Raw genomic sequence first — 17761 nt, forward strand, 5'->3', positions numbered from 1 at the left:
CCCAGCGGCTCTGCCGAGAAGACAATCTGCTCCGGAAATGGACCATAATGCAGATATTAGAGAATTGATAATAAATATGAACAAAACATTGAATGATAAGCTGGACAATATGGGACTCAAAATAGAACAGAATTCCAAATTGATAGAACAAAATTCGAAAATAATTACGGACTTATCAGGACAGATAAAGGATTTAACAATCAAAAACATGGAGACTGAAAAATCAGTGGCGGAAGTAAATACAAAAGTGATGAAACAAGAGGAGATGATGAAAGATATTACAAAGAAAATCCAGCAAGAGAACAGAGATTTAAAGAAATACCAAGATACCACTAATGTGGGAATGAGTCAACTGAAGCAGGCCCAGGAAGATATCCTGGACCAAATTGCGATTTTGGAAATGTATCAGAGGGAGTTAATTTTGAGATTTAGGGGCGTTCCGGAGGTGCAGGGAGAGGATATTATGAGTAAATTGATAAAAGAATTAGCGGAATGGCTGGGAGTAAGAGAAGAAGAGTTGATAATGGATGTGGATAAAATATTTAGAGTGAGACCGGAGGGGAAAAAACAATACAGAGGTCCAGGAGATTGTCTGGTGTATCTGAATTCCAGATTGTTAAAGGATAAGATATTGCAAAAACGGAGATTGAGAATAGATGGCAATAATGTAATCATATATAAAGAAATTCCAAAGCGCATTTTGAAAAAGAGGGAAAAATATAAGGTTCTAACAGACGCGCTGAAACTGAAAGGGATTAGATTCAAATGGCTAGTCCCGGAAGGTCTGTCCTTCACCATTAAAGACACAAGGAAGGTTATCAGATCAGTAGATGTGATGGAGAAGGTTAGAAGAACATATAGAAAGGAACTGGGGGAAGAGGGGGATTCGGAAAGAGAGGAAGAGGAAGGAGTAGGAGAGGAGGAGGCAGAGAGATTGGGGGTGACAACGTAAAACGAACACAATAACGAAGAACCATTTTATAAGTGACTTTGCTTTCTTTTGGTTTAGAATTTCTGTTGGTGATTCTGTAAGGTATTCAAATAAAGTGATTAAATTTCTTCGACTGTAGTGAATATAACAAATGGAGCTTAGGATAACATCCTGGAACGTAAATGGCCTAAATGATAAGAAAAAGAGAAACAAAATAGAACATATATTAAAAAAGGGGAAATGGGACGTGATCTGTCTGCAAGAGACACATATCGCACAAAAACATAAAAGGATCTTGATTAACAAAAGATTGGGAGAAGAATATATAAATTCAGATAAGGTAAAAAAAAGGGGAGTTGTCATGTATATAAATCCCAAATTAAAAGCTGAATATAAATTTAAAGATCAAGAGGGAAGGATACTGGGGGTACAAGTAATTAAAGAAAATAAGAAATTACTTTTAGTAGGAATATATGCCCCAAATGGGAATCAAGGACCCTTCTTTGAGAAATTGCATAAGATGTTAAATGATTATAATGATGATGATATGATATTAATGGGGGATTGGAATGGGGTGACATCAGTAGAATGGGATAGATCCCAAAACAATGCTAAATCAAGATTAAAATCAGGAAGATTACCAGGGACCTTCTTCCAACTGGTGGACGACCACGGTTTGGAGGATGCATGGAGGGCGAAAAATGATAAAGTGCGACAGTATACATTTTATTCGGAGGCTAACAAATCTTGCAGCAGAATTGATGCCATATGGGCTTCAAAAGTTTTAATGACAAAAATTTCTAAAGTTGAAATAATGCCAAAATCCATCACAGACCATAAACCGATGAAGCTGGAGTTAAAAGGGAGTAGTAGAAGGAATAAAAGTTGGAGGATGAATGAGTGGTTATTAAATGATGAAAAAATAGTAAAAGAGGCACAAAAAAGAATGAAGGAATATTTTGATATAAATATGACACAAGATATAGATATAAGAACGGTCTGGGATGCGGGGAAAGCATACATAAGGGGCTTCTATATTCAACAGAGTATAATACAAAAAAGAACGAAGGAGCTTAAGTTAAAACAGATACAGAAAGAGATAGAATTGAATGAGGGGCTATTAAATAAGAACCCAAGAGATAAGGAATTAAAAAACAAAGCCAAATTATTGCAGTCTCAATTATCCACACTTTTGTCGGAGGAGCTGGAGAATAAATTAAAGTGGATGAAGCAAAAAACATTTGAAAGCGGGAACAGGCCTGGAAAATTGCTCGCCTGGCAAATAAAGAAAAAACAGAAAGAAAGATATATGAATAAAATCGTATATGGAGGGCAGGTACTAGATACAGAGGAGAAAATTAAAGAGGGTTTTTTAAAATTCTTTAAAGGATTATATAGCAAAGGCCAAGAGACAGAACAAGAGGTAACGAACTATTTACAAGGGAAGGAAATCCCCATGGTTAATCAGGAAAATATGAAGTATTTAAATGAACCAATATCGCTGATGGAGGTACACCAGGCAATTGCAAAGATGAAAATAGGAAAGGCACCTGGCCCAGATGGGCTAGCTGCGATACATTATAAAAAAGTTGAGGATTCGCTAGTATTGCCATTGAAAATCCTGCTGAATAAAATCATGAAAGAAGGCTCAATTCCAGAATCCTGGCAAGAAGCTACTATTACACTAATACACAAACCAGGAACGGATGGAGAATTGGTAAATAACTACAGACCGATCTCTCTGTTAAACAATGACTACAAGATCTTTGCGGGAATCCTGGCTGATAGATTAAAAAGGGTTATGAAAGATGTAATAAATACAGATCAGTCAGGGTTCCTACCGGGAAGATATATAAAAACTAACATGAGAGTAGTTATTGATTTAATAGAATATTTGGAACTTAGACCCAGTAAAAGAGCCGGCTTTGTACTAGTGGACGCGGAAAAAGCGTTTGACAGCCTATCAAGATCCTTTCTCTATAAGGTTTTGGAAATGGCAAGGCTAGGCGAAGATTATTGTAGGGGAGTTAAAGCAATATATCAAAAGCAAATTGCAAATATAATTATAAATGGAGATAAAACAGATTGGTTTGTAGTGGAAAAAGGAACTAGACAGGGGTGTCCCCTTTCACCGATATTGTTTATTTTATCACTGGAAGTACTGCTGAATCAGATAAGGGCTGAGGAGGAAATTACTGGAATCACACTAGGAAAGGAAATTTTCAAGGTGAGAGCCTTCGCGGATGATATCCTAATAACAACAGAGGATCCAGAGAAGAGCATTAGCAAAGCATTGGAAATAATTAGAAAGTTTGGGGAAGTATCCGGATTCAAATTAAATAAAGAAAAAACCAAATTATTAATAAAAAATGTACAGGAAAAAGACCAAAAGAAATTAGAAGAGGAGGTGGGGTTAAAAGTTGTGAATAAAGCCAAATATTTGGGAATAGATATCACTATGAAGAACATAAATTTATTCAAAAATAATTATGAGAGAGTTTGGAAAGAAGTTAAAAGAGATTTGGATAGGTGGAACAAATTGCATTTATCATTGTGGGGAAGGGTCTCAGTTATCAAAATGAATATATTACCAAAAATGCTTTATCTATTCCAAACTATACCGGTGATAATAAAAGAGGATTGCTTCGATACCTGGAGGAAAGACATAACTAAATTTATATGGCAGGGCAAAAAACCTCGTATAAAATTTGGATTATTGACACAAAAGAAGGAAAAGGGGGGGCTCTCACTACCAAATTTACGATTATATTATGAGGCAGAATGCTTAATATGGATGCGGGATTGGATGAAATTAGAAAATACAAAAATTTTGGATCTTGAGAGCTTTAACTCTAGCTATGGTTGGCATGCATACCTGAATTACGGAAAAGCTAAAATAAATAAAGAATTTACCAACCATATATTAAGAGGGGCATTATATAAGGTTTGGGTCAAATATAAGAGGTATATTGATTTGAAAACGCCGCTATGGATTTCTCCCATAGAGGCTTATGCACGCAAAAAATTAACCACTGATACAAAATGGCCTATATACAAACAATTAATAGAAGAGCACCATGAGGGGTATAAATTAAAGTCATATGAAGAGTTAAAATGTTATGGTATCAGTAATTGGCAATATATACAGTTGGTCAATATATTTAGAGCAGACAAAAAGATAGGTTTTGCAAAAGAAGATTCATTATTTGAAAGAGAATTCATTGAAAATAAAAGCAATTTGCTATCCAGAACATATAATCTATTACTGGGGTGGGACTTATTTCAAGAAGAGACGACAGAATCTATGATCAAATGGTCCCAGGATCTCGGTCGGACAATACAAATCGATCAATGGGAGAAATTATGGAAGCAGGACATAAGGTTTACGGCTTCTTATAATATAAAAGAAAATTTTATCAAAATGTATTTTAGGTGGTACTTAACACCTGTAAAGATGGCCAAAATATATAAATTGAAAAATAATTTATGTTGGAGATGTAATCAGGAACCTGGCACATTTATACATATGTGGTGGACGTGTCAAGTAATAAAAAAGTTTTGGTTAATGATTCATGAAGAATTAAAGAAAATGATGAAAAAATCGATAAAGAAAAAACCAGAGATTTACCTATTAGGTTTATTAAGCGAAGAGATCCCCCCAAAGAATAAGACAGTGTTCTTGTATGCGTGCACAGCAGCCAGGGTTCTAATAGCTACATATTGGAAGACATCCAAAATACCAACGAAAGAAGAGTGGATAAACAAGCTTAGTGAGTACTTATTAATGGCCAAGCTAACAGTAGCCTTGAGAAATCAACCGAAACAAAAGTTAAGAAGCGAATGGGAAAGTTATGATGAATATATAAAAAAATATTTTTTAAAAGAGGGTATGTTCACATGTTTAGAATAAAAAGATATGAAGGGTTATAAAAATAAAGAGTGGAGATATAAGATAAGAGTGATAGAGGAATACAGGAAAGGAAGAATGCATGCAGAGAAAATATATAAGTGATGGACTATAATTAGAAATTGAAACCAAAGTGAAAAAAGAAGTCGGGTAAATAAAGGAGGGAAGCTTATGGGGGTGGGTAGGAGCTGGGGGGTGATTGGTAACTGGTGATTGGTAAATGGTGAAACTCTGTATATTTTGTTTTTTTTTGTTTTTGTTTGTATGTTTGTTTGTTTTTTTGTTTTTTTTTATTGTTATGATTATTATTTGTGGATATTACGGATTATTTTTTATGTTCATTGATTTACAGAATATTTGTTTATTGTTTATGTTGAGTTGTACAAAGATTGATGCTTAATAAATAAATGAAATTCAAAAAAAAAAAAAAAAAAAAAAGAGAATATAATCAATCTGATTTCGATGCTGCCCATTTGGTGATATCCATGTGTAGAGTCGTCTCTTGTGTTGTTGGAAGAGAGTGTTTGTGATGACCAGCTTGTTCTCTTGACAGAACTCTATTAGCCTTTGCCCTGCTTCATTTTGAACTCCAAGGCCAAACTTGCCAGTTGTTCCTTTTATCTCTTGATTCCCTACTTTAGCATTCCAATCCCCTGTAATGAGAAGAACATCCTTCTTTGGTGTCATTTCTAGAAGGTGTTGTAGGTCTTCATAGAATTGGTCAATTTCACTTTCTTCAGCACCGGTAGTTGGTGCATAAACTTGGATTACTGTGATGTTAAAAGGTCTGCCTTGGATTCGTATCGAGATCATTCTGTCATTTTTGAGATTGCATCCCATTACAGCTTTTGCCACTCTTTTGTTGACTATGAGGGCCACTCCATTTCTACTACGGGATTCTTGCCCACAGTAGTAGATATGATAGTCATCCGAACTGAATTCGCCCATTCCCTTCCATTTTAGTTCACTGATGCCCAGGATGTCGATATTTATTCTTGTCATCTCATTTTTGACCACATCCAGCTTACCTCCACTCATGGTTCTTACATTCCAGGTTCCTATGCAATATTTTTCTTTACAGCATCGGACTTTCCTTTCGCTTCAGTACTGGCAATTAATTTATGAAGGAACCCGCACCCAGCATGCTCAGAACCAAAATACCCTTCAAACAGACACATCGAGAACAAACAGTAGACATTACTGCAGTGTTATTCATATTTATGGGATGTTTTATTTGCATTGTTGATCTTGTACAGAGAAGGAGCTAGAATTTCCTCAAATAATTAAAAAAGACCATTTGCATTGCCAGAAGACTGGTTTGATTTTGCTTTAAGTCTTTTTATAGTCACATTTTGAATTGTGGAGATTGCCTGCTCTCTTTTGGGGGGTAATTTAATTTTGCATTCTCTGTGCATCTAGAAATGTCAGCATCAACCAAATATGAAGGAACTAGCTGCTTAATTTGATATAAACAAGAGGGTCAGGAAAGAAGCACTAAGGTGCTGGTAATAATGACTGCCAACAGAGTATAAAAAAAAGAACAAGACTTGGAAAGGAGTTGTGCTTATACCCATGACGAGCAGATATGCTACAATTATAAGTGAGTAAGTAGTTAACGAGAGAAGTAAGGATGGCCTTGTGTTTGCAGGTCTAAACTGGACTGATTGAAACTCGGTTTATAATCTGTAGATCTGCATTGGGTGGTGTCCTTTATGCAGAAACATTAAAAAGAAAGGATAAAATAAAGGGGGGAACTGTTTGCCTGAAATTGGCCAATGTTGCATTCGTTTTTCAATTTATTGCTGTAATTTTTGGAAGTGGGGGGGGGGTTGTAGGCTGTGGTACAGATGCAAGATGTACCCCTGCTATCGAATGAAATCCCTTTATGGGAAATTTGCCGCCCACATTTTCAATTCTGCGCTGCAGACATTTTCAATTCTGCGCTGCAGACACTGTTAATACCAAATGAAGCAGCAGTCCTGACTTCACTCCTGCCAATGAGCCAACGAATGCAACGTATACTTGTTTTTGTTAAAACTACCTGAGCAAATGCTTTAAGCATATCCACAAACACAGATCACTTATGTCCACTAAAGGCAGCAGGAAAAGTTAGAGAGAGAGAGAGAGAGAGAGAGAGAGAGAGAGAGAGAGAGAGAGAGAAGTGAAGGACCTGTTCTATACACACTTCTAGTCAAGATAGCTGTGTCCTGTATGTGGCTTGTGCTGTGAATGATGCTGTATCAAAAATTAGCCCTTGATTGTGCTTTGCTGACATCAGTTATGCACAACCTGTTCTTATTGGCCCTTCCTTTGCAAAAGCCCTTATCAAAGGAAGCAGGAAAAGGCTGCTGAGGAGGCTGTTTAATCATTTGTTTCTGGAGTTGTATGTCTCTTCTTGTTCTCCATGGTTCCTGAGCCTCCCAGGGCATTTGGTTTTCCTGGCTCTTTGCTGACTTCCCTCCTCTTTTGTAAGCCCCAGGTTGGTTATCTTGTCTGAGTTCAGTGACCAAGATTATCTCAGGGTTGAGGGAACCTGCCACAACACCCTACTGCAGCCATTTTTAAAAATCCACTATTATAAGCAAAGTGTTGTATTGCAATTAGGAATTTAGAAGTTGCCACTGGTTTTCTTTTTCTTTCTTTTTTTATCAGTACCTCTCTAGTGGTGCCTTTGTGCTTAGATTGCCTTCACTAAAACTAAGCAGCAAATAGTAACGTTGCATTATTATGAATGAAATTGCTTAATTTTGTGGTTGAGCTCAGCAGAATTTTACACTCACAATCTTGTTTCAAATAGATTCCTTGAAAAAGAGCAGCTTGCAGTCCTTTCTGTCAGTGCCTCTCATAGCAGTCACCTGGTCTGCACAGAGGAAAAGTGTGCCCAAAGGGGAAGCCAATTTTTTGTCTCCTTGAAGGTGGTGACTCTATTCCCGGGTTTCATATATTGACTTTGCTGGACAGAAGGCATTTAAAGTTTGTTTTCCTGCCTTTCCTGCCCTAATTAGAGCTGTACACATGCATACTTCTAGTTTGTTGTTGGCCTAGCTAATGGTTTTGTTGAGTGTAGCTGGGAAGTTAAAGAATTGTTGAGAGTTCCTTTAACTGAGAGGTGAGAGGTGCAGTCCTCAGGGAGACAGCTGAAACCGTAATGGTAGACTCCAGACTCTCTCTTTTTGTTTTGCTTTAAAAAATCCCTTAGCCAACAAATTTGGTGTCATCTTTTTGAATGCAGAAAAGCCAGGTTATCTGAAGGATCATTTTCACCCATATGACCATGCCTAGTGGGCCCTCCTTTCCTTCCCACCTGTAAGGAGGCGAGCATGAGAGAGAGAGGGTCTCTTTTCAGTTATGGTTATGGAGTTTTGAACTCCCTGTACAACTGTGCATGGCCCCTACAGTGCAGGCCTTTAAGCATGTCTTAAAAGCCACTCTGTTCCATTCTGCCATTCCTTAACAGTGTTTTGCCATTGTTTTCTGAGACTCTGGGCTTCCCTACATTGGTTTTTAATGCTTCAGAAAATGTACTGAAGTGTATCTAATCTCGTTGTACACCACCTTGTGGGGGATATCCTCTAAAACAGGTGGCATAAGTACTTTCAAATAAATACTGCCAGTTTTATAGTATTGATTTCATACAAAAACTGAGATTTCCTTCTGTGCTCAGGAACACAAGAGCCTCTAGAATCCTGTAAGTTTTTCTCAAGTCCCAGAGAATATGGGTGTAATCTACCCATAATAAAGCTGATTCACCCATTTTATCAGTTGCCTTATTATGGTGTTTGAGCACACTTAAGTATTCAGGATTTCTTTTTTCTACATGTTCCAATGAGCTCTGTGTTGACAGACTATGCAATTTCTACAGACTTTTAGAACTGGAAGAAACTAAGAATAATTGTTAGCAGCAGCAGCAACAACAACAACAACATTCCTTCTTTAAAAAACAAAACGTTGTGGATGATATAAGTTACACAGGATTTTTGTTGAAGAGAAAATTGTAGATATGAAGAGTTCTGAAAACTCAAAATTTTGAGGAAATAAAAAAGAAGATATTTTGAAATGAAATTCAGTTTAGACACTTAAAAGGAAAGCATCACTTAGGAACAGAAAATGTCAGTCATTGGACCTGTTTATGCATCTCTCCCTATGACTTGATCTGACAAGGATTGTGTTTCTAAAATGCTGGTCTTCATTTTCAAGTATTTGTTTTTGTTTGCTGCTTGCTATGAAATACTTGAAATTCCTTGTGGATATTTAATTCTGAAGTACATAATTTTTTGTTGTTGTTTAAGCGTACATAAACATAGTTCTCAACCGTATGAATTCTGGAAAAGCAGCGTCTTTGACTCTGCAAGCTGAGAAACGACTGCAACCACACCATCAGGGTATCAAATTTTGGAACAATTATCTATCAAGACTCATTCTAGCAGTATCGATCCACGAGCAAAAGTCTGAACCAAACTTGAGAAAAGTAAGAGATGGAGATGCAGGAAAATGCCACTTTCAAATGTCTCTTATATGTTAAAGCTAAATAGGCACCCTAAAGGTCCAGAGCATGATCAGAGAAAGGCTGCTTCCTGGGAACATGGCAGATCATCAAACAAAAAGTCACATCAGTGAAAGCACCACAAGAAGCTATCAAGCTGAGAAAGTGCAACATTGTTTTTCTCTCAAGGAGCATCACTACTGATCACAGATGTATAATGAGCAACCTGAGAAAAGGCAACATTAGTATATTTGCTCATCCTTAGCCATGAGCAAGTTTGGGGTAACATTTTTTTATTATTATCAGTGTCAGCATGTTCTCTGGATGAGTTGTTCCATGTCGGCCTGTTTTTTAAAATGAGCATCCACAGGGGCACATTCATACAGGTTCTTGCAGCAACCAATATATCACTATGCTTGAGGTAGGGTGTAAAATTAAGTGTCTGAAGCTAAAAACCACTACACAATAGCATTTATTTAATTAGTTAAAGCAAGCATTTTCACCCCGCACTTCAGCCAAAAGAGAGTCCCAAGAACAGCTAATATACGACCCATTCAAACAAAACAGTTTTTGCCCGCGGTCTTAGTCTAAAAGACATACAGTGGTACCTCTACTTACGAATTTAATGCGTTCCAAACGCACATTTGTAAGTAGAAAAAAATTGTAAGTCGAATTCCATAGGAATGCACTGGGAGAAAAAATTCGTAAGTAGAAAAAATCCTATCTAAACAGCACCCACGATTGCGGACGGAGCTCCATTCGTAAGTAGAAACATTCATAAGTAGAGGTACCACTGTACTACAAAAGGAAAGGGGGGTGGAGAGGGAAGAGGAGGGAAAGCAATCTCAGGCACCAGTTCTTAGTATTGTGGCCTCTTGTGTTGTCCTATACCTCTGAGCTTAGAACATCCACAGAAGAGGGTATTTATATGCCTAGTCTCCTTGTTTTCATGTGTTACTCTGCCTTTCAATCACTTTGAACTTTAGACCTGGCTTTAATAAATTGATGGACACTGGTAGTCAGGGCTGCCAAATCTGCATGCAGGTAGTTCCATTTTCCTCCCCAGAAGCAGAGGTGTGTGGATTAGTATCACCTGTGTCAATATGACAGAAGTCTGATTACGGAGGTAGGGTGTGTTGTGTTGTGTGTGTGTAATTGGACAATTGTCCCTCTGATCCTCAGTCTGTTGCAAAGCTGTCCTCTGACAAAACCAGTTGCTGACCAGGGGCAAATGCCGTTGTTGTTGTTTTTTGGTTCAGACAATAATCAACCCTGCTCTTCTGATAATTAGCTAGATACTTTCTCTTTGATTATATGGACACGGATTGTTGTTGGTCTCCTTTGTGAAGTATGTTTTAATACTTGTCAAAGTTTTTACTTTGAAAAGTGGGCTATAAATAACACATTCTGAATTGGTATGTTGGGAGTAAATTATTGAGCCCAAGATGTATATATTTTAGCTGGGGCCGTTTTTATCTAATGGAATATTAGATTATTAATTGTAGATTATTAATCCTTGGGGAGGTCACTTCAGTGCTGCTGACATAGCGGTTTGACTTCACCCCCGGAGGCGCACTCCATTGTGTCTCAAGACAGACAGATGCCAAAAACCACAACAAATTGTATGACTTCCAACAGGGTTTTATTGAGGAGAGAAGCAGGGAGTGCCTTTTCTAACACTATTACTCCCACCCATAGGTTTTGTAAGACTGCAGTCTTTAACAGTGTCTACTCAGAAGTAAATCCCATTGGATTCATTTGGCTTACTCCCAGGGAAGTGGCATTAGGATTGCATCCTCAGGGAGCAGTCCTAAGAATGGGTAAAGTCGGCATAATTTGTGCCTGTTTAAGTTAAGCCAAACTCCATTCAGCAGTGGGCCTACTGTTGACTGAGTCAGCTTCAGCCTAGTAGGGGAAAAGCAAGCCTTTAAAATTGAGTTTGACTTGCATCACTCTTTTAATTGGCTTTAATTCTGCCAGTTTGCCAGGACATATGAACAAGCTAAACAGAGCTACGGTAGGATCCAGTGTAAGTGACCCCTACCCAGTCCAATCCCCTCCCACAGCATGCTCCCATAACACACATTTCTCAGAGCTGAGCCATGATGATGGAGTTGCACCCCTGTATCTTTAGCTGACCCAGGGTTGGGTATCTGACCCTGGCTTCTTGTCTACTTGGCTTCTTGTCTACTTGGAAGGGAGCCCAACTGAGTTCATTGGAACTTACTCTCAGAAAAGCATGTTTAGGATTGCAGCCTAAATCTGTTAACTGATTAATTGAATGTGGATTGCTGCCCCAGTTTTAGTCAGATACCTTTTAAACACCATTTTTTCGGTGAAATTGACAGATGTTTGATTAAATTTTGAAATGCTTGATGAATATAACAATCAGATAAATAGGTAATAGCACAGTAACCCCGTGAAAATGAGGCCTCAGATTGTCAGACGTGTCTCCTGTTTCTGTGAAAGATAAAAGCCAAGTTAGGTCCGTCCTCCATCTTCCTTGTTCCTCTTCTTTGGTGGGATAAGATGACAAAGAATAGCTTTAAAGCAAATAAAAGGAAAGATAAGGTATTGCATTGTAATTGAAACCTTGGAGGGGATAAAATGACAGGCAGCGTGTCTCTGCTTGTTGCAGGTTTTAGAAACTGGAAAAATCCACAGCTGAGATGTTGAGGAACATGGGAGTAGCTCTTTCAAGACAAGGACAAAATGACATGTCAAAAGGAAGAGAGGGGGTGGGGGGAAGGAACAGGAAATAGTAAAGCTGCTTGAATTGTATTGTGCCCTTAGTTGGCCATTGGTTATTTCAAATTGGGTTTATTTTTAAGACATAGAATGGAATATTCCAATGCAAAGTATATAAACCGGAGGCAGCAGGAGTGGGAGGAGAGGTGATTTAGGTGTTGATGCATCGTTTATGATGGACATACCTTTTTGTTAAGGGTTCTTTCGAATGAGATGTGACGTGCTAGAATGATGTGGAAGAAACTCATTGTACAAATTAATTACTGGCATATTGTGTAGGTGCTTTAGTCTGTTCTGCAGCTTTTGTTGTATTAGCGCATTTAAATAAAACTCGATTTTGTGAGCATCCTAGTGTGTGTCTTAAAAAGACGACATGCATCTTTTATCCACCTAGCTAGCCTACAAAGATAATCATGCAAGTGAATTCAGCTTCCTTTCTTGGGGCATTTAGGGTGTGGGTGTCTTTACCCTAAGCAAAGGTGTTCACCCCTTGGCTAGTTCCACATTAAGAATGGCTTAAGGATTCCACAGCCATGTGAAACAGCGCATCAAACAATTGCATCTTATAACAAATTACAGAATCCATGCACATTTTGGATAATGCAGTGTCAACACACAGATTAAAAGCCCAGCACTGGAAATGCAGTGAGTAAACACGAGTGTGAACACAGCTGTAGTCTTGTTGCCACAAGGAGAAGAGCACAAGACTCCTGCCAGAACAGTGTTTCCACCCACTTTATACTTATGGCTGCTGCTACACAACGGATTTCACATCCCTTTGCCAAATTTTAAAACATTAAGAAATAAAGTTTGTTACTCTCATTAGATTGTGTCTGTCACATCAGATCCCAGTTTTGTTGCGTATTAATGCATTAGTGGAGATCTCCCCGCTCCGTGATAGATGTACTTAGAGCTTTAAACCTGTTGACTAATTTCTACATTTACTATATTTTCCAATGAATCCAGGTGCCAAAATATTATTGCTTCTCCTATAAAAGCTACTTGACAGTTTGCGTAATGGTACAAATTTTGTCCCATAGGCTGTTGAATGTAGTTTGCTAATGTGATTAGAAGAAACAATGAAGAATCTTTTAGCGCCTTAAAGACTTAACAGATTTTTTTTGTAGCATAAGCTTCTGTAGATTAGAATTAACTTTGCAAGAAGTTTGAAGTTGACAGGTGTACATACACATGGGTGTAGAAGGAAATTCTGTACCTCTGAGGTATGGCTGGCACTTGTACATTTTCAGTGCTAACGTGAAACATAATTGTTCTCTGAAACATCTGTTGAATGTTGATTTAGTCAGCCACATATAGGAAGGAGCCAGCCTCTGTGGTGTCAAAGATAGTTTTAGCGATGGTTGAATAATTGCTGTTTAAATTATGGTATCCTTAAAATCTGTTCCTGTTTGTTCTGAAAAAAAAAGAATTTGATGAGCATTGCTGTTTTGAGGTTTAGGTTATTGTAACCCATCCCGAGATCAGTAACTATGAAGGGTGGGCTAGAAATTTTATCCAATGAACAATTGTGTCAAAATAGCAAAGGATAGTCTTCGAATTTAATTAATGCTTAAATGTTGGCAAAGTAGGCACAGAGACCATTCATAATGGCACAATAGCTCAGTCTTTAGAGCATGAGACTCTTAACTTTAAGCTTTTACGAGCTATGCACCCTCTGCAGATGAAAGAGTCCTAGGGGGTATTAACGAGCTCAATTTGTTTGCAGCCAAATTCCTTCTTGGCGACCAATTATCCCTGCAGCAAGGTTTTCAAGATACAGTGCCCCCTGAGCTCAAGAAGGGTGTGCAGGCAGAGCTGATCTCCCATTGGCTGCACTGCTGGCGCCCTGCACAACCAGTTTTAACTATCCCAGAGGCAGACCAGAGTCTTGCTCCTTCTGGTCTGCTGCTGAAACCCTGCCCCTCAGAGGGGCCCTCATTGGCTAATTTGCATTCAAAGTTCAGGTGGGGTATCCCGGAGGCAGGGTCTGTCTTCCCCCCTGCCCAGGGAGTTGAGCCGTGCCACAACTGTTACCTCCACAAAGAAGGGATAATCAGTCTTCCCCTGCTATCCAACCCCTCTCCCCCAGGCTCTTTTAGCTTCATAGCAGGCACCCCACAACCCGAGTTGCCTCTCCCCAATACTGTTGGTTACTAGGGTTTTGACCAGTGCAATCCCTTTCTCCATTCCCCCCCCCCATTTATCTCTTCTCCCCAGCTGATGTTCAGCTGTGATTCACAGTTGTCAAACCGTGTGTGTGTGTGTGTGTGTGTGTGTGTGTGTGTGTGTGTGTTTGCAAACACATAGCTTTCAGTGTACCTGTAGACTACCCTAGTGCAAAAATCTCTGTGGGTGGGTGGTCCAACTTTGCTGCTTTAATGATGGTCATGGATCGCCAGTTATTATTTAACTTATTTTTTAAATTAATGATATTTGTATATTGCCTGAAACATAAAGTTCTTACAGCTTACAGTAAATGTGAAAACAACTGAAATACTGAAACCAAAACGTAGAACTGTTGAAAGGGGAGGGGAGATACACAAGGCTGCTGTTAGTGTGTATGATGTTCGTTAAGATTAAATACCTGATATCACCCATGTGGGCTAATACTACTTTACATCATTGCATTCTTTTTGAATGTCTACTAACCAACAAATTTTCGGTGCTGCACCATCATAACCATTGTCATAATTAACAACTACATTCTGTAGTTCAGCTTGCTGTTCCATATACACCCAAATGAAAATTTCATGAAGAAAAGGACTATCAAATCCAAACTAGAATAGATTGAAATGCCGTTCTTAATTTCAAGGTGAAGATGTTTAAAATGTGCTTGAATCCTAATTGGTATATGGTATTTCTAAAAGTCACATGGGATATTCAGGAAAAAAATGACATGAAGTGTACTTGCAAATTATTTTAGTGCTTGGTATAAACCTCTCTCAGTCCATTCCAGCTCTTTAATGAAATAGCAGTTCTCATTTGATTGGATTGATATGCATCTCCTAAAAGCATATTTTCAAGAGAAATGGCAAACACCGTTATAAAAGAGTTGAACAATGAGAAATGTCACCCCCAGTGTTCTGTTGATGCTGACAGTAACAAGGCAATACGTATACTTTTGCTTTCCCATTTTACTTGCCTTGTAATTATGAAATATTTGTCCTAATAAAATGGAAGCTGTGCCAGTTTGAAGGTCATAAAGTCGTATTATTTTCTCTGTAACCTGGAAAGAAGAAGAAAAAAACCCATTGATGTTACCTTGATTTCCTAATTTGGGATGACTATTCATTAAGGGCAAAGCTAGCTCAGTGGACCTGAATCGCTGCTGAATATTTAAAAATAATTGGTGAGGAGGGCAGAAGTAAAGAAGCTTAACTTTCCTTGCTTGCTGCATCTCCCTTCTACGCTTGCTCCCCAGCTGTTTTTCCTCTCTACTGCCAGCAACACTTCTCTGTTGGAAGAAAAGTTGCTGAAGGAGGTGAGTTTAAGGAAGAGGTGTTTGGCAGGGAAAGGTTTAATCAGCCTTCCTTCATCCCTCCAAACCAAGGGCCTCATTTCATTACAGTTTGCATTTGTCAGGGACTTGGGTTCCTAATCCTAGGTCCTTCGCCAAAGGTTCAGTCTGTTTGTAAGGTTAATATGAACAGAACAGAAGGGAGGAAACGACTGGGAAACATCAAAGATATTTGATCAGACTTCACTCTTTCCCCTCCCCTCCCCTTTGTTGTACTTGTGGTTTGGCCTCCCGGAGAGCTTGTTGTGCAGTGGTAGGTCAATGGCAGGGTGAATGGCAAGAATTACAACCCTGTGAACATTTACTTTGAAATAAACCTCATGCATTGAATGAGATTTCTTTTGAAGTCAGAATGCACAGAATTTTGGTCTTGGTTAATTACAGTTTTTAAAAAGTTTAAGAAGATTTAAACAGTTCAGAATGTCTGCTAGCTAGCCTGTTATTTTAAGACCACCATATCAAACCCACCGAGAACCAATATAACTGGGCTTTTTTCTTTCAGCGATGACCTTTTTTTAATCACAAATGTTGTTACTCTATAAAGTACGATTGCATTTTGCATGGAGTTTACAGGCATGGCACATATATGCAAAAACACCAAGCAGGTCAGTGTGCAGGCTTTGAAGTACTCTTATGAGATCTTATGGGACAATCCAAGTTCCCGCAAGATCTTGGGAGAGCATCCCGGAGTCTGCACTCTGAGAGGACTTGCCCAGTAAGCAAGGAGGAGAGATTGCACCAAGTGCAAAAATAGCTTCTATGCTCTCCTCCCTGCGCTCATTTAATCTGCAGTTTCAGCTTGCCAGCTTTCAACCATGCAAGGTTGAAATCGCACTAGTTAATGGCGCATAAGACACAATTGTACTGTAGTGACAAAAAGCTGGCCCCTCTTAGACAGAAAAGAAACTCCTAGGATTTGGCCCGTATTTAGAATAAATTTAGATCTTGCCTCAAACATCTTTACTTGGAAAATGAATGTAATAAAAGACCGAGTGTTATTTCACTAATTTGAAAAATAAGCAGCTCCTTGATTACATTGTGGCTATTAATAACCACCAATAGGTTACATTTCACTTCTAATGCAGGCAGATAATCTGAATACGGTGTTGGGACATTTGAAGGTTTGATATGGAAAAACATTGTTAATGCAATTTTTATGCATTGTCTTCATTATTCCTGTATAATCTTAGTGCGAAGAAGAAGGTGGCAGGTGATCCTACAGTTCCTAGGTAGCAGTTTTGCCTTTTTTAAAGTGTTCCAAGTTTGGCAGCTGATAAAGTAGCACTGTGATGCCTAGGGGTTTTGTTTGTGTACGTACTTACCTGTGGCTAGTATTCTTGAATATGCTATGAAGCAGTTAATCTTCAGGCTAATAAATGTGATGGCTTCATTTAAAGCTTTTCATTTGAGTTGTATTTCATGATGATTTCAGGAATGACAATGTTCTTTTTTTCTCGTTCTTTTCAAACCCCTGTTTATATGTGTGTATTTTTTTCCTCTGCCTAGACCTGGTTAACCATTTCTGTGAACAGGTCCTCAATTTTTTACTTTGTCCCTACTTTCCTGTCGTAGCCCCATCTTCCCCTGGTGTCGACTCCGTACCCTTACAGCGCACAGGCAGTCAACACGGCTCACAGAATGCAACAGCGACCTTCCAGAGGGCCAGCTATGCAGCCGGCCCAGCCTCCAATTACGCAGACCCCTACCGACAGCTGCAGTATTGTCCTTCTGTTGAATCACCATACAGCAAATCTGGACCAGCCATCCCACCTGAGGGAACCTTGGCTAGGTCACCTTCAATTGATAGCATTCAGAAAGATCCCAGGTGGGTAAAACCTTACTTCTATCTACAGCTGTATGAAGTCATAAAGAGGTTTGCAGTGGCAACCAGTTTCATATTTTACAAGTGTGTCGTGTTGTTTTATTTAATCAGATAAACCAACCGGTCGCTTGAGGTTCTTGCTTTGACTGCTGTTTGGTTAGCACTTTCGCAACAGAGTTGCCTCTTTAACAACAAAAATCAGAAAAGTGTTTTGGTGCTCCTCTGTGAAATCTTCTGTGGAAATACTTTTTTACAAACACATTGCATGCATTTGACCTAATAATTAAAGGAGGTTGCATTACTATTTTTGGATTATTTTAATGATTACCCATTAACAAAGAGAATTACTGTTT

The 17761-nt window shown here is 38.6% G+C and overlaps 1 protein-coding gene across 6 annotated transcripts in view; it reads left to right on the top strand.

The window, feature by feature from the left end:
• The window catches only part of CTNND2 (catenin delta 2), a 236816-nt gene that overhangs the window by 34317 nt on the left and 184738 nt on the right, over positions 1-17761 (top strand). For 3 of the 6 annotated variants that reach the window (XM_060278053.1, XM_060278051.1, XM_060278050.1), the window contains one exon: positions 17093-17411. The exons of 1 other annotated variant lie outside the window; for it this stretch is intronic. In XM_060278053.1, the coding sequence (XP_060134036.1) occupies positions 17093-17411 (319 nt within the window). The remainder of the gene's footprint in view (positions 1-17092; positions 17412-17761) is intronic. 2 more of the 6 variants (XM_060278049.1, XM_060278052.1) reach the window with 1 other exon arrangement.

This window comes from Zootoca vivipara, chromosome 8 (assembly GCF_963506605.1).
Source record: "Zootoca vivipara chromosome 8, rZooViv1.1, whole genome shotgun sequence".
Classification (NCBI taxonomy): Eukaryota; Metazoa; Chordata; class Lepidosauria; order Squamata; family Lacertidae; genus Zootoca; species Zootoca vivipara.